Genomic DNA, 27,860 nt, shown 5'->3' with positions numbered 1-27,860 from the left:
ACATTTTATTTTTAGTTTATTTTTGCTGTAATCGCTGTACAATTGTTCAATGGAAAATTTTTCTACTGCACAGATATTAGTAAACATTATGCTAAAGACTGCCAGGTACGTAAACAAAGACGATTATGGCCAAAATAATTAAGTTCCTAGATTTTATTCCATATGACAAAAGACTTTCAATTATCAGAAATTTAATGTGAGATAGAAACAAGGATGACAACATCCATAAAAGCGAAGCACTGAAACGGTAGGACAAACGGACATTAACACTTGTATAGTATCTGAACTGAAAAATCGGAACATAAATGTATAAATGTCGAATCAAAATTGTAGGTAAATTTGTTGAAAAACTGCTTAAAAACAGGATAATGTTTATGGACATACTTACATTTTTGGACTTGATTATAGAGTTGCTTCGCCTATAATGTTCTTCTTTGTTGTCCCAGGAATCAATATATCAAAAATCAGATCAAACGGATAATTAAAACACTTGAAAGTTTGTTGTTAAAAAAATTGAAAAATCAACATGTTTAAAATGGACGTACGGACATTCTGGTCATGATTATAGAGTTGCTATGCTTTCTAAATCGTACCCAACTACTACAGGAATCATCATGCAAAGTTTGAAATCGATAGGACAATTCTAACATGCCTAAATTAACGAATAAAAGCTATCTATCTCGGACGGACGTACGGACGGACGTACGGACGGACAGACGTACGGACGGACGGACCGACCCTAATTATAGAAAAGCTTCGCTTTTAAAAAAGGTAAAGAAATATTTTTAAAAACTCATTATTTCATCGGGTAAGGTGTAATTGGCCATGCTGAAGCAGTTTACAGTGTCTCTTAAAAATGACGTCATACAATACAAATGACCAATGTTAGGTCATCATACATTATAATTGACCAATGGTAAATGTATACTGGCCTTTCATTGGTCATTTGAATTGTATGAAGTCATTTATTTTTGGAGGCGCTATAAGATGCTTCGACACTGCTAGAATAGAAAGGAAGGAGTACATAGCTAAAAATGCACACAAGTTTACAGAAGTATAGAGGCAAATAACCAATAAATTACTGCTTTTTAAATAAGAATTTGTATTTTTCAATAACTCTTTGTTTTGCTTATCATAGGAAATAACCCTTTTTTAAAGAAGAAAATATGTCTATAAACCTTTTTGTTTTAGTGTTATGAAAATAATGTATTTTCTCGTATTTATTCGATTCCGGTGGATAAGAATAGGTTCTCATCCATACGAAAAAACTTTGTCTAGCATCATATTATATCTAGCTTTCTACGAATATAAAAATGTACAATCATAAGATTAAAGCCAGTTTTTTAGCCCGTGCCTTCGGCACCTCGGGGCTAAAAAAATGGTTTAATCTTACAATTGCACATTCTATTACGATGCAAGAAATAATTATTATTGACTTTTAGGGTGAGTTTTTTGAGTACGGGGGGCGTGGTGATGGTCCGCCCAGCGTGTCCAAAAGAGAATGGAGACAACAACAGTTTCATTATGATAATGTTGCTGTTGCTATGCTCACACTATTTGCTGTTCAGACCACTGAAGGATGGCCGGCGTAAGTTTATTTTATCATTACAATCGATACATTATTACTAGGATGTTACATCCGATTTTCATGTACTCTGATAAAGTAATGCTCGCAGATGGATAAAATAACAATATCTCCCATCCACCCCCTTTACTCATCCTCTAATCTCCTACATGATGAACGAACTGATCAATAAATGAGGTCCATTACTTAACCCATCCTGTTACCTTCTACTGGATGAACGAACTGATCAATAAATGAGATCCATTACTTTACCCATTCTACCACCTCTTATTGGATGTACGAAATGAGGTCCATTACTTCGACAGCGAAACGGCATTGCTACCTTTATATCAAAAGATCTTATCCTACAAAAGACCACTACCACTTTGATGCAAAGTTTATTTCAGAATTAACTTCATTTAAAGTATAAGTATCCCCCCTCCCCTTTTTTATTCAAGTAGATTTAAATTACTACTAAAATTTTGTTTTAATGCATATTTTATAATTTAAATTATTTCAGAGTTTTACAACACTCAATGGGAGCAACCTTTGAGAACCAGGGACCTGACCCGCTATTCAGAACTGAGATGTCAATATTCTACATTGTTTTCTTCATTGTCTTCCCATTCTTTTTTGTCAACATATTCGTTGCTCTTATCATTATCACTTTTCAAGAGCAGGGCGAGGCAGAGCTACAGGATGGAGAAATTGACAAAAATCAGGTACCTCGGTGTTTCATAACAATAATTATATCAGTTAATAGGGCAGCGGTTTCCATCAAAGTGCCTTTTTGAGCACAGAACCCCCCCCTCTTCCCCCCCTTTATCCTGAAATAAATAGAATATAAGGGATGGGGATAGTAGTTTTTAGTATTACTTCAGGTAAGGTTAGGTTCTTGAGAGCCCTGTAGGGTCAGAGCAAAGCAGGTATAGGCCCCGCATAGTTAGGGTTAAGCAAATGAAAAAATATTAAACATAAAAAATAAGGGGAGGGGGCAGGTTACAATGGTCTTATGGACTTTGAGGGAAATCGCCAGCAAGGCATGAATCGTCATTTAAACCCGTTTAGGAGCCTAAAAATGTCACTGTCAAATGAGGAAGTGGTTGTAGAAACAGGATGTAGTTGTACTTGTTAGAAAAGCCGCTGCGGTAAATTTGCAAACCAAAAATTATATTCAGGTCATGCAAAAATATTTATGTGAAAAATATTCAGGGAGGGAACTCTCTTCTAAAGAAAATTTTTTGACCTGGAAACAATTTTCGTTAACCCTTACAGCTCGGGCCCCAATTCCCACCTTAATAGATCGGGGGGGGGGGGCTCAAAGAGCCCCCCCCTCTATCTCGGCTCCTGTTACAGATAAAGACGTAAATTTTTTTTCTGGTGGTTCATGTGTATTTTTAGAGAAAATTACTTTTTCTAGTCATAGCGGCCAGGCCGCTCCTTAGCCGCTTTTTAGCGGCCAGCCGCTAAATTTTAAAACAGCTGTAGAGCGGCCAATTTTGCAGCTAGGATGACCAAATTTTAGGACGAACTTTTATTTTTCATAACAAAAAAATTACTTTTTCTGATCATCGCCGAAAAACGGCAAATACCGGAAACCGCCATTTTCGGCGGTTACGGCGGTAAAACGGCGGTTGGCGGCGCCAATTAATATTTTTATCTGTTTGATGTTGCTCAAGGATTTACCAAAAAAATTTATAGGTCTCTAGCTGTAATAGAAGCCACGATATTCATGATATATGTCTGTAGTAAAAGCCGGACAAAAATCGGTCATAAAGTCGGTCAGGGAGCGGTCAAACGGTCATAACACAACTTTTCTCAGAAGGTCATTGATATCTAAGTATTCACCAAAAAAATTTTAGGTTTCTCCTTATACACAAAAGTCATAATGTAGAAATTAAGATTTATTTAAATTTTTTTTCTAATTTTGGTGCTACCCAACCGACTTTGACCGGACACCACGACCGACACAGACCAGATATCCTAATAAAATCAACTCTAGCCGACGTATAATTACTAAACTTAAAAAGTCATGAAGTCACAGCACTCCATCTTACCTACAAAAAAAATGAGATTGAAAAAACTAGAGGGGGGGGCTCTTTGAGCCCCCCCCCCCGATCTGTAAGGGTTAATGATGCGTTAGATAATAATCTAATAATAAAATAACGATGCTCCCAACCCTTTACCCCAATCCGTCCCCTCTTAGTGGATAAACGAAATGACCGATAGATGAGGTCCATATTAGCTAAATTGACGACAAACTTTCCCCTGTCAATATATCCACGTATTTCCTATATTTTAGAAATGTTGAAGGCAAAATTGTTTTTTTTTATTTACGAAATATTTCTCCTAAAATATTACAAATATGGTACAAATCTAGAATATTAAGATCATGCATTTAAGTAAACATTTTTGGCACTTTTTTTCTGTCATAAATACATAGATTGTATATGAATAATTTAAGGACAAAACATTATGTAATATTAGGAAAGATAAATACATCAATATTTTTTTTGGCTTAGATTCATCAAAAGTTAATCTGTTCTTTAGTCATTTTGATATTTATATCAGTTAAAACCTTATGTTGTATCATATTTATGTGACTTTTTTAATAATTCTAATAAAATAGGATTTGATTTGAAATTATGTCTTCTTTGTTTAAAGAAAATCTAAATTACATAATATAACTATCGGTTCAATCCCTAGTCTATAGGGGATTTACCCATAAGGAAATTAGCTGAAAACTACCACAAAACTGATAGATATAATAAATTCTTAAAAAGCAAAACCGGTTCAGTAGTTAGCGATATGATAAGAAACGTACTTTCTTTTTTGAAATTAATTTTTGTTTCTAGAAATCCTGCATTGATTTTGCGATCAACGCGAAACCTTTGGAGAGGTACATGCCGAAGGAGAGGGACAGTTTCAAGTACAAACTGTGGAGGGTTGTTGTCTCCACCCCCTTTGAATATTTCATTATGACTCTCATTGTTCTCAACACTGTTCTTCTCATGATGAAGGTACACACACATTTTTTTGTTGGCGAAGCTACTCTATAATTTTGTTTGTCAGCCTGTCAGTCTGTAATGCTATGGGGGAAAAGTGATTTTATCAGCTGCTATTCAAGATAGATGGCCTTTTTTTTGTAAATATTCACATATGTTTTTTTTTGTGCTTCGTTACTTATGGATGCTGTCATCCTTGTTTTAACAAAGAAGTGAAACTACTATTTAAGTCAACTTTTTCTACAACGCCCTTTTGTCATTTATGCTTGTCTATTTCTTTTACTCGATCTTTTTTCCTGTATCTCTATTTTCTTGTCGTTGCAAGCCTTTTTTTCAATTTCCCCCCATTTTTTCGTGACTGGAAACTTGATATCTGCTTGGTAGAACAGGGAATAGAATATCAACCATTTTGTTTCAGATTACTTACAAGCATGGGATGCAAGTGTCCTTGTTATTTTGATCTTTGAATATTATTAGTCTACAATAATATTTTTTTATTTACCTTTAGGATGTAAGTAGACAATAAGATATAATAAAAATTAATGTTATAAGCAAAATATAAAATGCGTAAAATGCGAAAAAAGTAGTGTAGGTGCACAGACTAAAGCATGTTCACACAAATGCTTTGCTTGTCCGTCCACCTTTAACAAATTAATAACAGCAATGACAAGGACCTCCAAGATTTTTTACTTAACCACCCCACGTCCCCCTAAATTTGTACACCCGGGATAAAGTATACATGTTGTGGTATTAAAATGGGCATAGCGTTAGAAATTTTTGAGTGGGCTTCAGAGGTTATTTAGGGGTTTTACCTATGAGCACCTCCAGGGAGTAAGGGAGGGGACAATGGATCCAATATTCAATTTTTAGGAGTCTCAGACTTTGGGGACTGGCTTAAAGGGAATGTGCAAGAATTTAGCAGTTTCTAACTGAGTTTGGGGACTTGCGCATGAAATGCCGCTACTCGTTATGTATGTTTTGAATATTGCAGACGGGGAGAAGGGATAAGGGAAGTGGGGGCAAGGGAAATAAACACTCGTTGTGTTAGTTTGGAATGTAGCAGACGGGGAGAAGGGAGAAGGGAGGTGGGGGCAAGGGGCAAGGGAAATAAACAGAATAAAAAGGGGCAGTCATATTCTTGCTAGCAGCTGGCCGGGTCCAATAATCTTTTAATATAAAAATCACACCAAAAAACCTCAATATATTTCATCAAAAACAAGTTGTGATTTCACTTTACATGACGCTATGGAAATCTATTATTCAATTAACAATCCCTTTATAATTTCCTACAAATTTATTAGATTAAACTGGATTTCATGCCCTTTCTTTGATAACTCTTATATTGAATTAATTGCCCATTGTCCCCTCCCTTACTCCCTGGAGCACCTCCAAGATAGGGGTAAAATTTTTTAAAGGGCACCTTAAACCTTTTACCCCCCTCCTTTGCACGTCCTTGGAGAATGGTTAATCATGAATAGCCATTCTTCTGATAAATACAAATATTTTCACTTGCTTTAAAAATATTTTAACCAAGGGCTCAGTAATATAATAATTAAAATTATTAATTTCTACAAATTTGATCTTTAGAAAATTTATATGTATTTTGATATCAAACAAATTCAACATTAAAATTTTAATTAAGACAGTAATGTTTTGCTTTTATATTATACAAAAGTTTTCAAAAGATTTTTAATTAAATTCTAAAACTTTACATTAGTTTAAATAGAATCTCTTTTTCCTTGGAAACCTCTTTTTAAGAGGATTTCAATTCAATGATCAAATTATTTACAATTTATATCAATTATTGGTGAAACGATTTTAAAGTAAAAATATGTTTGAAAATTGTACAATTACATGCAAGAAAAATCTATATATGAAATTTTTTTTTTAAATTTTTATATTTTTTCGCCCTAAATTTGATTTTGATTAATTTTTCTTGTAGTTCTACTACACATTTTTTTGTTTTTAAAAATCACTCATAAAAGACAGTTTTTCAACAGTACCTCGAACAGATATAAAAAAATGACGAAATATAAAATCTTTTTGGTTTGTGTTCTTCACAGATAAATGCATGCTGACAGATCTTTAAAGTATAGTTTGAATAAATCATTAATTTGAATGTTTAAAGACAAAATATAGATGCCATGCACCTTAAAGTAATAAAGTGAAATCAGTTGGGTGTTTGAAACCAATTTCCCTGTCTTTTATCTTTATGAAGTTAATAATAAGGATATCAGATTAGGTTTTTCAAAGAAACCATGGTTTGTAATTCACTCACTGTCATAAATACATATTTACATATGAAGGTAGGTTGGTATAAAAGTATAAATATAAAACATAAACTATATCCAACGCTGTAATAAATCATATTCCTTTGGTATCTCAGGCGATATTTTTCTTCAAGAAAAAAAAACATTTAAAGATACAAAATTTATGTATCTTTTAGATACATAAATTGTATGTATGTAAATACTTAATAGCTGTTTTGTAATTTTTAGATAAATCTATAGCTTAATAATACTAAAAAAATAAATCAAAATTCAAAGAATAGAAAAAAACACAGTTCTGCGGTATAAAGCTTTATTAGCCTATTAAACATGGCAGCCATACCTTCAGAAAGTGAAATAATTCTAGTTTGCAGAATGGTAAGTTCTGTTTCAGAGCTATTCATACTTTAGGTGCTTGTCCTTGATTAAAAGAATATTTTCACCCATTTTGTAATTAGGAATTTTTTTAGTATTAACAAAATCTTTGTAATCATAATTTTAAAAAACCTTTTGTTGTGCACACTTTTTCATTCAAACTAAGATATTTACTAAGAAAAGCTAATTTGTTTGTAGTACTACCGTCAATCAGAAACCTACAAGACCATCCTACATTACATGAACTCAACTCTCACTGGACTTTTCACCCTAGAGTGCCTTTTCAAAATATTTGCATTTGGATTTAGGGTAAGCATACTTTGCCTGCATACTTTTGTTAAAGGCTGTATGCAAACACACCTTCGAGAGAAATATTAGTAATTGTTTTTATCTTAAAAATACACCAATAGTAATACACTAATCCTGTATTATTCAATCCCTTTTTGGGTACTTTACTATACCATCAGACCCTATATTTAACCCTGTATATTATTTATATACTAGCTCCTTTATTATTAAATCTTATTTTAGGTACTTCACTAGCATTCTATTTTAAGAATATGTTAGATATATTTCTGGTCCTCTTTATATAACCCTAAAAAAATTAATACTACACTATTTCTTTGTGATTAAATCTGTTATTTAGTTTTACCTAATAAGCTGTTAATATGATAGTACTACACCTCTATATTAAACTCTGTATTTCAGTAACACAACAGTCCTCTCTTAGTACAACACCTCCATATTATACCCTGTATTTTAGTACCGCAACAATCCTCTCTTAGTACTACACCTCTATATTATACCCTGTATTTCAGTATCACACCAGTCCTCTCTTAGTACTACACCTCTATATTATACCCTGTATTTCAGTAACACAACAGTCCTCTCTTAGTACTACACCTCTATATTATACCCTGTATTTCAGTAACACAACAGTCCTCTCTTAGTACTACACCTCTATATTATACCCTGTATTTCAGTATCACAACAGTCCTCTCTTAGTACTACACCTCTATATTATACCCTGTATTTCAGTAACACAACAGTCCTCTCTTAGTACTACACCTCTATATTATACCCTGTATTTCAGTATCACACCAGTCCTCTCTTAGTACTACACCTCTATATTATACCCTGTATTTCAGTAACACAACAGTCCTCTCTTAGTACTACACCTCTATATTATACCCTGTATTTCAGTAACACAACAGTCCTCTCTTAGTACTACACCTCTATATTATACCCTGTATTTCAGTATCACAACAGTCCTCTCTTAGTACTACACCTCTATATTATTCCCTGTATTTCAGTAACACAACAGTCCTCTCTTAGTACTACACCTCTATATTATACCCTGTATTTCAGTAACACAACAGTCCTCTCTTAGTACTACACCTCTATATTATACCCTGTATTTCAGTATCACAACAGTCCTCTCTTAGTACTACACCTCTATATTATTCCCTGTATTTCAGTAACACAACAGTCCTCTCTTAGTACTACACCTCTATATTATACCCTGTATTTCAGTAACACAACAGTCCTCTCTTAGTACTACACCTCTATATTATACCCTATATTTCAGTATCACACCAGTCCTCTCTTAGTACTACACCTCTATATTATACCCTATATTTCAGTATCACACCAGTCCTCTCTTAGTACTACACCTCTATATTATACCCTATATTTCAGTATCACACCAGTCCTCTCTTAGTACTACACCTCTATATTATTCCCTGTATTTCAGTATCACAACAGTCCTCTCTTTCTGACCGATGTGCTAGTTTACATGAATATGCTCTTCACCTTTCTATTTACACTTGAATCTGTACTCAAACTTTCTTCATTTGGGTGGCGGGTAAATTTTCAATGTTGTCTTTATGTTATTTTTTGTCAAAACAAATAATGTTTTTTTTTTGTAAACAGATCAATGGTTTTTTTTTGAAAAAATACAGTTATTTGGTTGTTGTTTCTATGTCTAACTGAATTTAGATGAAAATTAGCCAATGTTCGGTAAAAAATAAATACTTTGTTTTAACTCAAAAAATATATACAAAATATCTTTAATTGAGTTTTAATGTTTTTAAAAGCTTTGGCATTTATAATCCTTTCAACTACTCACAGTTAATGTAGTTTTTTCTGGCAAAAGATTGTATTTTTATTTTATTTTATTTTCAAGTTGTGAATGAACATGTTTTTAAAAAAAATGTTTGAGTCATATGTCTTTAAATTATATTATTTAGATTGATTATGTAGTTTATTTTATTTTAAACTTTTTGTTGTCTGAAATATAAGCCTAGACAATAGAAACAAAAGTATAATAGGACCTTAAGGCCAATTTACATTCGACATTTGAATTTATTAATAGTGCTTTCATTAATAATTTTACAACATTAAAAAAAATAATGGGGATATTATAGCAAATATGATTCTCATTGATGCCCTAACTGTAATATAAACAAAAATTAAATAACAAGGATGTCAAATTACACAAAAGCGAAGCTAAAAAAATCAATCAAATGTTAAAATAACAAATATACAATGACTAATATCATAGTTATAAAATGAAAAAAATATACTCGATTTGAAAAACATACCTTATACAATATACATCTAGCAGAGATATAGATAAACCCTATATGTTGAAAAGCTTTGCTTTTATAAATGTTGTAAGAAAACTGTGAGTTTACTTTGTAATGGAGATTAAATTTGAATAGATGGGGTTGAAAGAAAACTGATGAGCTCTTTTCCTCGATGCATTTCATTTACGTCAGGCCAGATATTTTTTTTATCTAACCTCAAATTCTTTTTCTAAATAATGATTTTCATTTGGATTTTGATATCTACCATAACGCCTCGAAATTTTTAAAAACTCTTTAATTCTAATCAAGTATAGATATTTTGATAAATATAATCCTTATATAAAAAATAGGATGTGTGTGAGTCTGTCAGGTCTTTATAAAGAATCTTGCTAAGCGGTGGATCAATATGGTTCTCATTTACAGTGAAGATTCTGGGAAGGTTTATGGCTATTTTTAGGGAGGGTTCCTCTACACTCACAAGATAAATAGCCCCATGAAAAATAACCCCTCCTCCATTTATTTTTAAAATTTTCTTTTTAGTACTGAAATTGCAAACGGGGGCATGACTGTTAGTAAAATATATAACATCATGGCTTAAACCCTTTTCCTTTCGAGTGGATACTTCCCGTGATGAAAAAGCATATCTAGTATGGATTTATATAAACATCTCAAAAAATTACATTAACCATTTTGTTGTGATATAATAAAATTTGTGTATTTTATGTATTTTCTTATTTTGTAGAAGAATAAAAATTAAATTCATAAATATGGAAATCATTTATGGGTAGGAGAAGGTCTATCTCTCGATGTTGTGTTTGCATGTGGCTATATTGTTTATTAAAGGGGAGGTAGGTTGTGCTAAAATTCCGTAGAGGTGTGAGTTTTAGGCTTAAAAACAGTAGTAGAACGATAATATTCAATAAATATTTTCACTAATATTTTTGTCTATAGTTCTTTTCTTTAAGGAATATACATATTTAATGAATAACATCGTTCTACTACTGTCTTTAAGCCTTAAAATTCACACCTTTACGGAATTTCAGCACAAACTACCTCCCCCTTTAGAACAAAATTTTAGATAAATTATAACAAAAACTTTTAATGCAGTAATGGGGAGGTAAAACATGAGTTTCTAATAACAAAAATTATTGATATCTTTAAGTCCCATATCTTCGTGGGACCAACGTTTTTAAGTGAAAAAAACTCGTGTTTTACCATCTAAAATGAAAACATACCAATGTTTACCTATCATTCAAGAAAAGAAAACAGTTTAAGGCCTTTTCATCATCTAAGCAAGTTTTGGATCTAGTGCATATGTTTCTGGTAACGATCATCTCTAAAATTTCATGAACCCCAATATTTCGCAGTGCACATAAATGCGCGAAAAAGACCTATTTTACGTTTTCTTCAGTTCTGCTTCTCCTGTGTATCATTGTATCTTCCAGATTATTTATAAGCCATCTTCTGTCGCTTAAAACGGTGTGCGGGCATGATACATACGTTCAGCCGTTTGGCAGCTAGCAGTCTTCACACTTCTTAATTGTTTTTGGGATAATCATTACCAGGAACATTTTATCGTGAACTGCACAAGATCCAAAATTCTTATTTCTCTAATTTCTTTTTCATACTTTAGAGTTATTTTAAACAAAGCTGGAATCTTTTTGATTTTGTGACTGTAGTCGGAAGTATTGTGGATGTTCTAATGGTCGAGTTTGTGGTAAGTTTTGAGTTTTGGTAGCCTAGCTACTCTACATTTACCCATGTCTTGTTCTCCCTATTTTTGATATGTTTAACCTTTTTATTACTACTTCCACCAATTAAGTTATATGACCCTACAGTCTTGAAAAACAGTGGTCTCGAAAAAGTTTTCTATTTGAATGTTAATTTAACGTGGCCTGCTACTTTGACAATTTTTATCGGATTTCAAATTTTTCCAGCTAATCGTATTAGAACTTTCGATCTATGGATGTCTATCTGATAAAGTAGTTTAGGATGTATGTATGTCTGCCTATATGATATTTTTGATAAGTATACATTTTCTTTGACTTTACATTTTTATGATCGTAGGCAGAAATCAAAGCTAGAAAAAAATTTATTTGATGTCCGAAGCCTTTTTCCATATAGGTTAGCGTCTTAAATCATTTTTATTTTTTTTTTGTTTATTTTAGAATAACTTTTTCAACGTGGGCTTCCTTCGTTTGTTTCGAGCAGCTCGGCTCATCAAACTTCTTCGTCAAGGGTATACAATTAGAATACTTCTATGGACATTTATACAATCTTTTAAGGTAATTTTAGTTTATATTTAGTTTAGCTGTTAGCGAGATCTTTTGCTACATACAAACAAGCTGCGACTTTTATATAAGAACTAGCGGCTACGCCCCTAGAAGACTCTAGGGGCACTCAACGCTCGACCCCATCTCATTTTAAATTTGGGTTTTAAAAGAGTAAAAAAATATTTTTTTGAGGGGGGGGGCGGGGAGGGGGGTGAGAACACACTCCCCAAAAATAGTTTAAAACCTTCCCAGGACCTATAAGAAGCTTTATTGTAAAGGAGAACAATATCGGTTCAGCGGTTAGCGAGATCCTTGGGGACAGACAAAAAACCCTTACTACTTTATATAATAGGATAGAAGCACTCTATTCCATCACGTATCAAAATCTAATTCAATTCAGCTTGATAAAAACTGGTTTTAAGACGTCATGGAAAAATATGTCATTTGGTTTTATACATAGAAAATAGACAATCGACAGAAGGTGAAATTAGTATTTCATCATTGGGGATGTAATCAATTTAATGGACATTGTCTTGTCCCTTTAGATCGCTGCTAATTTTAACAATAAGATAAATATATTGTATGACAACTATTATTTCAAATTGTAGGCCCTGCCATATGTTATTCTGTTGATTGCGATGCTTTTCTTCATATATGCCATCATTGGAATGCAGGTATATTTATTTAACAATTTTTAAAAAAGGATGAAATCAAATGATAAAATGGGTAGGATGTTTGTAGGTATGTCTATTTTTCAGTTCCTTTAGATCTCAAAAAGCGCTTGAAAGGTTAAGTCCCTCTTTTTGGGCAGGGTGGGATGGGGAATTCGGTCCACCACCCCATTTTCAATATTTTTTAAAGAAAAAGGAATTATTTTGCTCAGGAGGGTGTTGGTACCCTTCTCGAAAATAGTGATAAACCTTTCCTGGACTTATGAGAAGCTACGTTGTAAAGGAGAACTAAATCGGTTCAGCAGTAAGCAAGATCCTTAGTTACAAACAGACAGACAGACAAACCCACACCTCCTGTTAGTTTATAAGGCAACCTTTACATGACTTTTCTATCGTTTTGGTTATATACATAAAAGTACAGTTTAGAAATTCAGAAAAAAAATAGTGTTAGTTTAAATATTCTTCAAATATACCTTGTTCGTTTAAAATACAAAAATTGGGAGCCTATTTTAAGTTAAAATATTTCTGATTAATTTAAATAAAATTTGGTGTGGGTGTATATTTTTAATTAAATATAAATATCTCAGGCTATATTGAGTTACAACAAATACCAGTCCAATTACAATTTCAGATCTTTAGTTTAGTTAAGAAACTTCTCTACAAGTCTTACATGTTGAATTATGGGCAATTAGGCAATTAGAAGTCGTCGCGTGTTTTGTTTTTTATTCCCTTAATAGTTTGTGGTTTAGTGTCTCTCTCTGTTTTTATTTTAATTTGTTATATGCTACCCCATAATCGATTTTTAACTCCTTTTTTACATAGCTAACGACTACGGCCTCTTGGTGGGGGGTCAATCAACCCCCCCTCTTCCATTTAAATTTTTAAATAGACTTTTTTTTTGGAGGGGTTGGAGTAAATTTTTTTTTCTTCTTGGGAGCTTGTGATGGTACATTCCCCAAAAATAGTTATAACCCTCCCCAGGACCTATGAGAAGCATTTAGCGAGATTCTTTGGTACAGACATTATCCTGTTACTTTATTATAAGGATATTAAACTTCCTTATATTTAGAGTGCCTATCCTTAATCATTTTCAATAATAATTTTGGATGCAAACTTTCTTGTTATTCTTTAATTAATATTACTTAATCTTATTTGAAATTTTGTAAAGAAAAACGTTTCTACATTAATATCTTCTTAATTTTGTACAAAGTACAGATTTGAATTACACTGTTAAAAATAATTTTTTTTTTTAGCATCAGATGATACTCTATATTCTTCACATTAATGTATAGTATCAATCCGTACGTAGTAGGAAAAAAACGTCATTACGAAACAAGGAAGTTTTCAATGCTGTATATGGTATTAGGTAATGTTTTGTGAAGTAACAGGTAGTACTAAATAATGTATTTGTCTGTATAGTATTGTCTAATACGCTCTTGGGAATATAATTCAATACGGTACAAGTAAATTTTCATTACGCTCCATCGCAATTGTTATTACGCTCATGGAAATTAACACTCTCTTATCTAAACCCCCCCTCGCTGTCGACTAAAATTTCTCTAACAAATTTTTTTCGCCAATCTTCAATCACTTATATATTATATTATATTAAATATTATTTTATTGTTGTGTAAAGGAATTATAATTTATTCAGCATGTGGGTTTTAAAATAAATTTGTCCAACATTGTTGAATTAGTCCGAGAATTTTTCTTCATTTATAAGGGAATATTCATCACACAGAAATTGTCCCGTCAAAGTTTGTGAATCGTAACAGCTGATTTTACAAAATAATGAGAAGATTAAAGATTTGATTAAAAAATTTAAAATTTTATCTACCCTTTCTGTGAAGCTTGCCGTAGTGTGTTTAATTGATTGATTTATAAAATTATGCGATCTGAATGCTGCAATTTATTGTTCAATATATTTTTCACAACGTGACGTGCTTATGTTTTTAATCTGTCTAATTATTTTCGTTTAGTCCTTAAATAGTTTATTTTGGAGCTTCAATAGTTAGTTTAATTTTAAATTCTTATAAAAGTAACTTGTTTAATTTGCATATTTTTAAGTTGTTTAGTTTGGATAAGTGATTCGGTTTTTATATAGTTACTTTTATAATTTTCTTTCATGTTTGAAGTGAAGATTTGTTGTAATATTTTATATTATTTTAATACGATTCTGTAAATATTTAAACCTCAAATACAAACTCCTTTTCTTTAAATTAAAGATTAAGACATCGTATTATTTTCCTATCAATTAATTAAATACATGGAGGCGCGGAAAAGAAATCGTCTATTTTCAGTGAAGCCTTATGTAGTAGCGGAATTGAAAATATTTCTAATCAGAAAATTGAAGAAAGATAGGATATAAATTAAAAAAAACATTGTTTCAAAAGTATTCTTCTATAAAATGTTATGGACGGACAGAATTGTAGAAAAGCTTCGCCTATCTCCCTTTCTTTTCAAATAATGAAATTATTATTTTCACCTAGCTGTGTTTCGGAATTAACCAAATATTGGCAAAATCTATGAAAGGGATACATTTCAGACAACCATATATACACTCAAAATGCCTACCACCTAAAGCTTCCTTCGTGTATACAGCCAAGAAACAAGAATTAGAATGGTTTATATACTAATACTTGCAGGTTAGGAAATTCGTTTAAATGATCTTTATGTACAAAGTTTTCAAAAAAAAATATCAAGACTTTGAATTGTTACATAACGGAATTGTAATTTGCAAACGTTTAGAACACTGTTAAAAAACAGTTTTAAAAAATATGTGGTTGAAACGTTTGAACACTCATTATTAAACCAACCAATCACAATCCATTAAAGTAACAAAAGTTGTTTAGCCAACGATTAAGAAAACATTCTTATAAAACTCTAGGGACTAGTGTACTAAACAGCCCATTGTCCCCTCTCGCTTTCTTATCATTGTCCCTTCCCTGCAAAAAATGTGATATAAAAATTAGGGTTGGGCCGGATAGTTTTTTGGCCGGATACCGGATATCCGGCCAACGCCGGATATCCGGTTATCCGCCCAAATTACCGGATATCCGGCCGGATAACCGGCCAAATTACTAAAATACTAAAATTACAAAAATACGTGGTTGAAACGTTTGAACACTCATTATTAAACCAACCAATCACAATCCATTAAAGTAACAAAAGTTGTTTAGCCAACGATTAAGAAAACATTCTTATAAAACTCTAGGGACTAGTGTACTAAACAGCCCATTGTCCCCTCTCGCTTTCTTATCATTGTCCCTTCCCTGCAAAAAATGTGATATAAAAATTAGGGTTGGGCCGGATAGTTTTTTGGCCGGATACCGGATACCGGTTATCCGGCCAAATTACTACATATTAAAGTATCAAAAAAGGATATAGTCCCATTCGTAGCAACGCACCTTAAGGGGCGATTCGTTGTATTTTTAAAATTGCTTTTAAAAGGTTATTTTAGGTTATATTTAATTAGGTGATTGCCCCGCAGGGCTAGGCAATTGGCCCCGCAAGGTTAGAGTCCCCTGCAAGGGGCTAGAAATAGGAGGAAAGCTTCTGTGAAAATACGAATAATCGCTCCTTAAGGGGCGTTGCCACGAAAGGGACTATACCCGCAAAAAAATTCTTCATAAACTGGTGTTTTATATTATACTAGCGGCTGCGTCCCTAGTATCTAGGGATATTAGAAAGGACATGAAAGTGCAGAAAAATAACTTAAAACCTTACAACGACTTTTTTATAAAAATTAAACGGACTAAAACCACCCTGGGACCTAAAAAGGAGAAACATATCGGTTCATCAGTTAGCGAGATCCTTCGCTACAGACAAAAAAAAGCTTACTACTTTATATAATAGGATAAAATTAAGGTTAAAACTTAAAAATTAAGTAACTATTAAATCTCCATAGCAAATAAATCTAATTAACTATTACTACCCTCAATATGTAATATCAACCCCTAACGGTTGGAGGATGGGCGGGGAGGTGGCGTTAAATGCCTGCCCCCCCTCTGTTTTTTTCTATCCCATTTTCTGTGTATAAAAGGTAGAGGGCTACAACTGAGTGACTTTCGAAATATGGGTATGACACATAACTAAGAGTTGAAAATTTTTAATACCTCCTTCCTGGCGGGCACAGGATGCCAGCAAATCTGGTAAGGTCATTCAGGTTTAAAAGTAAAAATATTTTTTTTACTTAAACAAAGCATTTCATACTAAAATATCCTATAGTCGTACATCCTCATATGTAATATAGATGTTCAAGTCGATTTCAGGTTCCAGGTATAATCCTGCAAGTTCTGAACCTTTAGGTCTCCAGAAATCTTTAAACGGTTTCTGTGACCGCAACTTTTTACTTGAAGATTTCAAATTTTAAACTTTAGCTTTTTATATATCTTCATGACTTATTACAATTTTATAAAACACGTTGCCTTTTACCTGCCAACCGTCGGTTTGCGGCTGGCAGCTGCCAAGTACTGCTGCCACCGCCAAAATTTATGTTTTGAGATTTCTAATATAAAATTTACATAAAGATAAACATATTCAGAAAAAAATTTTCTTCTAGCTTCAATAAAAAGAAAATTACAGCCATTTAAGATTTATAAAAACAGAGATTTTTGTTGTAAAATATAAAAGATTATATTGCCGGATATCCGGCCGGATAGTTTCAATATTAGCCGGATATCCGGCCCAACCCTAATAAAAATGAAAAGGTGATTTTGCAATACAGTTAAAACTAAACCAGCTTATTTTTTTGTATTTATAGACATTAACAGTTTTTTAGATACATCAAAAAAGGTTTATTAAATTAAGTCTACTATAATTAAAGAGATAAAGAATTTTAGTAATTTAAATATGATTATTTTTAAATGACATGTGTGTATTAAGTTTTTTTACAGTTGCTTTGTTTAAACATCAAAGGGAGATATAAATGGGTGGAGTAATATAAGCTGAGAATGAGCAATATTTTATGAGCATTAATTATTTGGCCATCTATGACATCCCCTTACAACACTTTTTCAACAGTGCAGCTATTTAGTAGTAAGTGTATTTGTGTACATCTATAATTCTGACAATCTGTTGCTTGACTGACACGTTTTACAGAAATCTATTTCACCTAGGCCATGGGTTAAATCAAATAAATCTAATAAATATAAATTAATTTCAATTGTATTGAAATTTTTCTTTTTAAATTCATACTACTTACAATACTTGTTTATTACAAGAGAAAAAAATCTTGCTTTAATGTTGCTGCACTACTTACATATGTTATTGTCCTTGTCTTTGAATCAGTAAAGCGATTCATCTGGGGTCATTTTGGGGGAAAATAGGGGAAGGCAGGCAATACTAATTCAAATTTCAATGGTGTGTTGTCACCTCGCTACAAACCCCTACCACAGGCACTACTTTAAATAATAATCACCTTATAATTTTATTCAGTAATAGGCAATATAATTTAAATTTCACAAAATTAGTTAAAAACCTTCTGGACCTATATGAAGCTTCACTTTAAAGAAGAAACATATCAGTTCAGCGGATAATGAGATCCTTTGCTACAGACAAAAATGCTTATATCATTTTCTTTTAAGTTTTAAAAAGGTAAATTATTTTTTTTTTGTGGGGGGGGGTAGATACCCTCCACAAAATTAGTTAAAAACCTTCCCTGGACACATATGAAGCTTCACTTTAAGGAGAACAATTTTGGTTTAGCGGTTAGTGAGATTCATTGCTACAGACAAAAAAGCGTATTACTTTACATAATAGGATTAATTCTAGCCTTTGTCGTATCTATTGTTTGTCGCCTTTAGAAAAAATCGAGGGTTTTTCATATTCTAGCGTTTGTTGCATTCTAGTGTTTGTCGTATCTAGCATATGTCGTGTCTAGGGTTTGTCTGTCTACTGTTTGTCTGTCTAGCGTTTGTCGCATCTACTGTTTGACGTATCTAGGGTTTGACGTAGTACTGTAGAATATACATCTAATATCATGGAAAAATCTAGATTTTAAAATTTTTGGGTTCTATCTCTAGTGTTTTTTTTAAAACAAAAGTTTGAATAGTTTTTAACCACCAACCCTTTCTCCTTCAGATTAAGGGGTTTTGAGGTTGGGTGGAGGGTCAATGATATTTCAAAAGCTACTTTAGGCCTACAAAAGTTTATTACTAAGGTTTGATCCATGTATTAGATGTGGTATATGAGTAGTACACACTAGTATAAAATAGTATTAGGCCTACTAATATTAAATCCAAGGTTTGCTCCATGGTTCTCAAGTGGTTTCTAAGTTATACACCAGCCTCCCACCTCCTTCCTTTGCCATAAGAGGGTTTGGGGGTGGGTGTGAGTGGGGGGTGAGCAATATTTATAAAAGTATTAAACACCAGCCTCACAGCCCCCCCTCAGTTAAGGGGGATTGGGGGTGGGTAGGTAGTCAATGATAGTTCTGAAAGCAACTATAAGCCTACAAAAGTGTTATCCTAAGGTTTGCTCCATTTATCTCAAGTAGTTACTGAGAAACACCCTATAGTAAAATCAACCTGCCCCCCCCCCCCTCATTTTAGAGGGTTTGGGGTTGGGTGGGTGGTCAACAATATTTCTAAAAGCAACTTTAGGCATACAAAAGTTTTATCCTAAGGATTTCTCCATTTATCTCAAGTGGTTACTGAGAAACACCCAATAGTATAATTTACCTACCCCCCCTTCTCCTCTTAATTAAGGGTTTGGGGGTGGGTCAACAATATTTCTAAGAGCAACTATATGCCAACTAAAGTTTTATCCCAAGGTTTGGTCCATTTATCTCAAGTGGTTACTGAGAAACACCCAATAGTATAATCCACCTGCCCCCCCCCCCCCCTTGAATTAGGGGTTTGGGGGTGGGTGGGTGGTCAATGATAGTTCTAAAAGCAAATATAGGCCTACATAAGTTTTATCCTAAGGTTTGCATCTTTTATCTCAAGTTATTTCTGAGAAACACCCTATAGTAAAATCCAACCTCCCCCCCTAAATTAGGGGTTTGGGGGTCAGTGGATGGTCAACAATAGTTCTAAAAGCTATTATAGGCCTACCAAAGTATTATCCTAAGGTTTGCTTTATTTATCTCAAGTCGTTACTTAGAAACCTCCTATAGTATAATTCACCTGCCCTCTACCCCCCCTAAATTAGGGGTTTGTGGGTGGATGGGTGGTCAATGATAATTCTATAATCAAATATAGGCCTACAAAAAATTTATCCTAAGGTTTACTCCATTTATCTCAAGTTGTTTCTGAGAAACACCATATAGTATAATCCACCCGCCCCCCCCCCCCAAAAAAAAAAAAAAATGGGGGGGGGTGGGGTGTCGACGATAATTTTAAAATTAACTTTGGTCCTATAGAAGCTTAAATCCAAAATTAGCTCCCTCTAGCTCTAAGGGTTCTTGAGTACCCCCCCCCCCCCTGCCCAAAGGGTTATTTTCCACATCCTCCTTTCACAAAAAAAATCAGCAACTTTACTACAGAAACAAAAAAGTTAGAAGGGGTTTTTTAAAATCACCTCGTTTTTCTTGATTTTCCAATTTTGTAGAGCTATACCAGCAAACGGAAGTAAGCAAAACTGCCTGCTCCAGGGGGAAATGAAAACTAGGGTAATAGAGGGGAGAGGGATTCATAATGTCGAATGATGAAATTAAGAAACTAGGAACCAGTTTTTTTTTGGTTTTCTATAACCGGGAGATAAAAAACGGTTCTTCACTAATGACAGATTTAGAAAAAAATCTCTTTATTAAATTTGTTTATCTATAAGTTTAGAACATACTTAAGGCTAAAAAAAACTTTCTTTAGTGTTCCTATTTTCACCTTATACCTGAAAAAGCAGTTTCTTACATTTTATGATAAAAAAAGGTATACGAACAAAAAATATGTTCTTTCTTGATGTAAACACAATAATTGGCATAAAATATATCATCCTAAATGTTAAAATCAAATATAGAATCTATTTTAGAGTCAATATAGTGCAAAAAGTAACCAAGTATGAAAATCTGAAGAAAATAGTTCTTTTTGCTTTTTATATACATATCACCTAAATGTATATAAAATTAGTGATAAAAACTATAAAACATGTTATAATTTTTTTAATCACTGTCATCGATTAAATTGCACTTTTAGGTTTAAGAATTACCAAAGTAGTGCAGAAAAACTCTTTTTATGGAGTAATTAATCAAAATAAATGCCAAAAATATAACTACAAAATGGTCTACTGCATTATAAAAAACGCCTAATTGTTTATTTGAATTTATTTTGTTAAATATCAAGAGTTTTTATCAGGGTTTTGGATCCGCATTGATTTTTTGCGGATCCGGATCCGGATCCTCAAAATTTGGTCAGTGCGGATCCGGATCCAGATCCGGATCCTACCGGATCCGGTTCCGGATCCTTGACAATAAAAATAAAATCACCAAACTTTTCAAAAATATTTATTCTTTAATTCAAAGTCAAAAATACTTTTAATTTTCAAGTCTGACCCTAAACCTTAAAGATTGGCTCTCATCAAGAGAATGTCTGAGATTTTATATAAATTTAGGTAGATTTTTCTATTTTTTCCGCATTTTTTTGAGTCCAAGGATCCGGATCCGCATTTTTTTGCGGATCCGGATCCGGATCCTTGGACTCGAAAATATGCGGATCCGAAACCCTAGTTTTTATGTGCTACTTTGGTAATGAGTAAACCTAAAAGTGCACTTTAATCAACGATAGGATTAAAAAATGTAATAACTTGTTTTATAGTTTTTGATCACTAATTTTATATACATTTATCTGATATGTATATCAAAATCAAAAAGAACTATTTTCTTTAGATTTTCATACTTTGGACCAGTGTTCTGGAGCCGGAGCTGGGAGCAGCAACATTTTTGGTGGAGCCGGAGCCGGATCCGGAGCCGTATTTTTCGTTAAAAACGGCTCCGGCTCCGGACTAGCTATAAATGACTTTTTAAAGTAATATTATAATTTGGCAACGGTCTATTTCCATATAATAAACTGAAAAACTATTGTTACTTAACAAATAGACACACATCCTTCTACTTTTATATAGCTTTAATCAAATAAAAGCAAAATATTTTATATTATTTATTTTATTTTATCAAATTCAATAATGAAAAAAAATTGATATATTAATTTTAAGGTAGGAACCGGAGCTGGAGCCGGAGCCGTATTTCCAAATATGGCTCACCAGAGCCGTAGCCGCATCAAAATTATACGGCTCCGGCACCCTGCTTTGGACAAATGTCTTGGTTACTTTTTGCACTATATTTACTCTAAAAAGGATTTTGCATCTGATTTTCACATTTACAGCGTGGCCATATTCTTCAGTATACTGAAAATCTTCAGTATTCTTCAGTATTTGGAAATTGGGGCTTCAGTATTTTCAGTAAGTACTGAATATTCAGTATTTGAAAATTTTATTCAGTATTTTTCAGTTTTTGGAATTTTCATGATTCAGTATTTTCATTATTTCTTAAAGGGCGAATATAGGTTCGATATGATATGAGCTTATATCAAAGGTGCCATTACATACTTTTATAATATCTATGCCAAATTTAAAAATTCAAAAAAATCCTTAAGTAGATTTTGCAATTTTCTGTTTCAATTGAACATATAATAAATGAGATTGCCGACAAAATCGTTTATTTTAGCCCTTTACAAGACTTTTTTTTGACTATTATGCTTAAGTTTGATTGACTATTACATTGGCACGCACCTTAAAAGATAATTTAAATGTTTATTATTTTAGATTATATACTAGTTTATTTAATTTTTTTAAAAGCAAAAAAAAATTTGCGTAGAAGGGCGTCAGGAGTATTGACAGGGTAAATAATACGTCTTAAAGTTTATTTTCTGTACAGAGATCTTTGATTAATTCATGAAGATATAAACAACCCTTGTATACGCACTTTTAACACACACACACACGGCCACAAAAAAACAGGGATTCGAAATCATTCTTCCTCCAAGAAAATTTTATCGATTATTTTTTTTACTTTTTACATTATTTTATGTTTTTTTTTAACTTTTAAATAATTTACTTTATGAAGGTAGAAGGAGGGTATATTTACCCCTGATTAATTGGTTTCCACGTTATTACAACTATCATTTAACGAAAGCTTTTTAATTCAACCTTGCCACGAAGCCTTGTGTGATGCTAGGGTGTTTGAGTTCTTAGGGAACCACACTCATTACAAAATATTTTCTTCGAGATTGATGGGTTTTAAGCTATAAACAGACTTATACAATTGAATATGTCAATATTTTTAAGTTATTTATAATCTATGGAATTGCACCTTTGATATAAGCTCATATCATATCGAACCTATATTCGCCCTTTAAATTCCAAAAAAATTTGCTTAAATAAGATGTTTATTTAAGTAGTTGATGTCAGATTTTTTTCGGCGCTTTGCGCCTCACTTTACTTTCCTTTAAATTACCCTATAACTTTGTACATTAATTTTTTTTTTTTTATGGTATTATACATTTTTTTTCAATTCATCTCAAATATAATTTTTTTAGATATTTGAGATGCTTTTATACAGTATTTTTTTGTCTATTAATAGAATGAATAATCTAAGGTGAGTACTTTGCATGATTATTGAAGGTAAAGTTTTTTAGCATGCTCTTAACCATAGACGTCCAAGGGGGGGGGGGGGGGGGGTAAAGTAACCCCAAAATTTTTTTTTCATTTTACCCCCCCCCCCCATTCATAATTTATAATTAACAAAGAAAATTTTTGCGCACTTCGCGCGCATTTTTAATACTAACTAATTAATAAAATTTAAATTACCCCTCAAAAAATTTTACCCCGGGGGTAAATTTTTTGGGGGGGGGGTAAACAAAATTTACCACTGCCAACAGATTTCATGGGGGGTAATTACCCCCCCCCCCAAACAAATTTTATCCCCGGGGTAAAAATTTTGGGGGGGGGTAAAAAAAATTTGCGGCGCACTTCGCCTCCCCTCCAAAAGCGAATTATCCCCCCCTTAAAAAAATGTCCCCGCCCCCCCAAAAAAAAGGTTGGACGTCCATGCTCTTAACTCAACTAAAAAGTATTTAAGTTTTGTAATCATTTGAAATATTTATCAGTCATTTTCTGCTTAATTGGTGCAAGAAAATCTAAGAGGCAAAATTAAAAGATCTTTAGAATATTCCACTAATAACAAAGCTATGATGATATGAAATTTTGAAATGAGGAATCATATAAAAAAAATACTTATTCAGTATTTGTATTTTTTGTTCAGTATTTCAGTATTTTTTCTTATTTTAGGATTCAGTATTTTCAGTATTTCCTTTTTTTTCTTCAGTATCAGTATTTTTTTGGTTGTGGCCACACTGCATTTAGGATGATAAATATTATTTTATTGTCTTAAGTATGTTCTAAACTTATAGATAAACAACTTTCGTTAAAAGATTTTTTTCTAAATTGGTCATTTAAAGCATGAAATTAAGTTATTATTGCAAATTTTTCCAAATAACTTGCAAATATGATTTCTGCGGATTTTCTAATTTACATAGGCGTTTTCTATGTATATTCCTCTTTCCAAAAATACCTCTCTTGTTAAGATTGGATAAAAAATCTTTATGGTCGAGACTCCATAACTGTGGGGGGGGGGGGGGGTTAAATGTGTTGACTCGTGCCACGACATACCAGCAATTTTATTTTGGATGCTACTCCCTTAGTTTTAGAGATAATTACTCCAAGTTTTGGTATCTTTTGAAAAAAAACGGTGGCGGGACCGCAATTTTCCGTCGCCGCCAAAAAAAATTTTTTTATTGGATTTCCTGCGAATTAGGCAATTTGGAATCATTAGAGATCATGTTATTTTTTTCAAAAATTTTTCCCTTATAACCAATCCTGCAGAGGGAATTTTCGTTTATCAAGGTATATCTTACATTCAGTGCCTCTCCTAAGCTTTTAAAGATATTTAAACAAATTTTTTTTAGATAGGTCAGTAAAAAATATTTAAATAAAAAATGGCAGCGGGACCGCCGCTCCCGCCGTCATTTTCCGCCGCCGTCGCCAAAATTTTTTTTTGCATTTCTTAAATTCAGTGCTTCTCCTGTGCTTTTAAAGATATTGAAATAAAATCTTTTACGGTAGGTCAGTAAAAAATATTTAAATAAAAAATGGCGGCGTTTTCCGCCGCCGCAGGATGACTTGTAAGGGGAAAAATTGTTGAAAAAAATAACATGTTCTCAAATGATTCCAAATTGCCTAATTCGGCGAGAAACGCAATAAAAAATTGTTATTTGACGGCGGCGGAAAACTGGATATATCTGGATAAACGAGAATTTGAAAAATATTTTTTACTGACCTACCTCAAAAGTTTTTTTTTCAATATCTTTAAAAGCACAGGAGAAGCACTGAATTTAAGATATACCTGGATAAACGAGAATTTGAAAAAATTTATCAGGGGAAAAAAAAAATAAATGATTCCAAATTGCCTAATAAAAAAAGCAATAAAAAAAATTTGGCGGCAGAAAACGGGGATGGATGGCAGGAGCTGCGGTACCGCCGCCATTTTTTATTCAAATATGTTTTACTGACCTACCTAAAATGATTCCTAATTGCCTAATTCGGCGAGAAATGCAATTAAAAAAAAATTTTGGCAGCGGCGGAAAATGGCGGGGAACGGCAGGAGCGGCGGTCCTGCCGCCTTGTTTTTGAAAGATACCAAAACTTGGGGTTATTAGTGACCCAGCCCAAAAGATTTTACCCAATTATCTCTAAAACTAAGGGAGTAGTATCCAAAATAAAATTGCTGGTATGTCGTAGCACGAGTCACCACATTTTACCCCCCCCCCCTTTTCTCATTAGATTTTCATTGATCGCTTATAATTTTTTCAATATTCATACATTTTCAACTTTAAAAAAATTAGAAAGTGCAAAAGTAAGAAAATATTGTAGTAGAAGAAAAGTTTTATTTAGGTATTTTAATATTAGGCGCTTCTCGCAAATTCTTCTCCATGTAGTTTAAGTTTTCACCTAGCAATATTAAATATTAAGAAAAATCCCATTTCTCGCTTACTCGTGTAAGTTTTAATTAGGTACATATTCTAGTTTGGATTCGAATGATGTGTGAGTGTCAGTGGTTCTTTCTATTGATAACACTATTTTTTAGCCAGTGTCTTCGGCGTCTCGAGACAAAAAAAATGGTTTTTCATTTTATAATTGTACATTTTATATCCTCGGAAAGCTGTACATAATATGTTGCTTAAGAAATAATAAATATTATTTAGAACGTTCCTGGGTTGCCCATCAAAGTAGTGGGCGAAACAAGCAAGACTCTACTGAATTTAAGCAGTTAGTATACAGGTATACTTACTCTAGTATGGCTTCGAAGCCAATTTATATCTACTGGATTAGAACCGGTTCACAGCCAAATCATTAAATCATCGTATTACAGACAATTGTCTATGAATATTATAATAAAAATAATAATATCAATACAAGTTTTTTTTTATCTAAAGAAATTAGGCCTTTTCGTGGCTAACAAAACTGGTTTTAATATTATAGTTTTTTATTTAAATATCAGCGGACAGCTGTCTATAATACGATCACAATGTTTCGAGAATTCCAATATAAAACAGAAACTCATAATTCAGTTAATTTTGCTTCAATTTAGGAATTTTTTTTTTAATAAGAGATGGCAGTCTGTCAAATTTTTGGACCGGATTCTAAGTCTTACAAGAATTCGTCCATAAAATGGAGCATCCTTGCGGATTCCGGATTCTAGCAATATTTTAAAAGGCTTTTAAAAAAGGGGGGGGGGGGGGGGTTTCAATGCAACCATCTCGTAATCAATGTATAAATGGCACTTAGAATTCGAATTTTGATCTAAAATTTTGCATGAGTAATCCTTGGTAGGTCTATTATCCCTAAATCAAACAAAAAGTTAAAAAAGAATAGTTTTTTCTCGTATCGTATTATATCCAGTTTATAACTATTCTCGTATAGATTCAAAACCGATTCTAATCCGGTGGATTAGAACCGGTTCTCATCCATACGAAAAAACTATGTCTAGCATCGTATGACATCCAGTTTTCTACGAATATAAAAATGTACGATCATAAGATTAAAACCAGTTTTTTTAGCCCCGAGGTGCCAAAGTCATTTTACATTTTTATATCCGCGTAAAGCCATTTATAATACGATGCGAGAAATAACTATTATAAATATTTTTAAGGTTTCAAGAATGATAATATGGCAGCAATTTGGCTGGAGCTTTAGACCTCAGATAAGTATTTTATTATCTCAATAGGGGGAGGGGGGTGAGGTGTAGGGCAAATGTTAGTAAACCTTAAACATGTAGGAACATATGTAATCCTGCGGCCATTTTTCTCTCTCTCCATATCTCGTTAAATTAAACTGTTTTAATTAATTTTATTTTTTGTCCAATTTTTTTTGCCTAAAGATTCTTTGTGTTTTTTTCTTTTTAGGTTACACAGGAACAATTGCCATTTTCATTCAAGAACAGTAAGCAGGTAAACAATATCAATAAAAGTGCTTTTCGTCAAAGTACCAAGTGAGCACCCGTAAAACCCCTACCTCCCACCTTTTTTTAAAAATTTAATTAAGCATGGATGTAGTTTTCTTTATTTATTATTGACCCCTGCGGGGAACCCTTACCCTACAGGGATATCCTGCATGTATTTTAACGTGAAACACTTGGAATTTTGAGGGGAACCACCTGAAAAAAAAATGGCTTCGCTTTTATTATACTTTGTTGCTCCAGGAATCAGTATACCAAAAATCAGACCGATTGGATAATTAGATCACATAAAAATTTGTTGCTATAAAAGTAAAGAAATCAACATGTTTAAAATGGACGTACGGTCATTATGGTAATGATTATAAAGTTGCTAGGCTTTCTAAATCTTTCCTAACTACTAAAGGAATCACCACGCAAAATTTAAAATCGATAGGACAATTCTAATATGTCTAAATAAACGAAAAAAGCTATCCGTTACGGACGGACGTACGGACGGACCGACCCTAATTATAGAAAAGCTTCGCTTTTAAAAATCAGACCGATTGGATAATTAGATCATATAAAAATTTGTTGCTATAAAAGGAAAGAAATCAACATATTTAAATGGACGT

At 32.8% G+C, this 27,860-nt stretch overlaps 1 protein-coding gene and 1 long non-coding RNA gene across 3 annotated transcripts in view; both read left to right on the top strand.

Moving 5' to 3' along the window:
• cac (calcium voltage-gated channel subunit cacophony) overlaps positions 1-27,860 on the top strand; it is a 108,650-nt gene that overhangs the window by 59,948 nt on the left and 20,842 nt on the right. For both annotated transcript variants that reach the window (XM_080156567.1, XM_080156566.1), the window contains exons 25-32: positions 16-105; positions 1,443-1,588; positions 2,085-2,286; positions 4,420-4,584; positions 7,410-7,520; positions 11,433-11,516; positions 11,968-12,084; positions 12,681-12,746. In XM_080156567.1, coding sequence (XP_080012693.1) covers positions 16-105; positions 1,443-1,588; positions 2,085-2,286; positions 4,420-4,584; positions 7,410-7,520; positions 11,433-11,516; positions 11,968-12,084; positions 12,681-12,746 — 981 coding nt within the window. The remainder of the gene's footprint in view (positions 1-15; positions 106-1,442; positions 1,589-2,084; positions 2,287-4,419; positions 4,585-7,409; positions 7,521-11,432; positions 11,517-11,967; positions 12,085-12,680; positions 12,747-27,860) is intronic.
• On the top strand, positions 15,123-27,296 carry LOC145318241 (uncharacterized). Its single transcript, XR_013879266.1, has 3 exons — positions 15,123-15,388; positions 25,997-26,072; positions 26,944-27,296. It is a non-coding gene; the product is annotated as an uncharacterized LOC145318241 (long non-coding RNA).

This window comes from Acartia tonsa, chromosome 4 (genome assembly GCF_053477335.1).
Source record: "Acartia tonsa isolate MP-2025a chromosome 4, ASM5347733v1, whole genome shotgun sequence".
NCBI lineage: Eukaryota > Metazoa > Arthropoda > Copepoda > Calanoida > Acartiidae > Acartia > Acartia tonsa.
The sequence above is the reverse complement of the archived record's forward strand: the minus strand, read 5'-3'. Positions and strand labels throughout refer to the sequence as shown.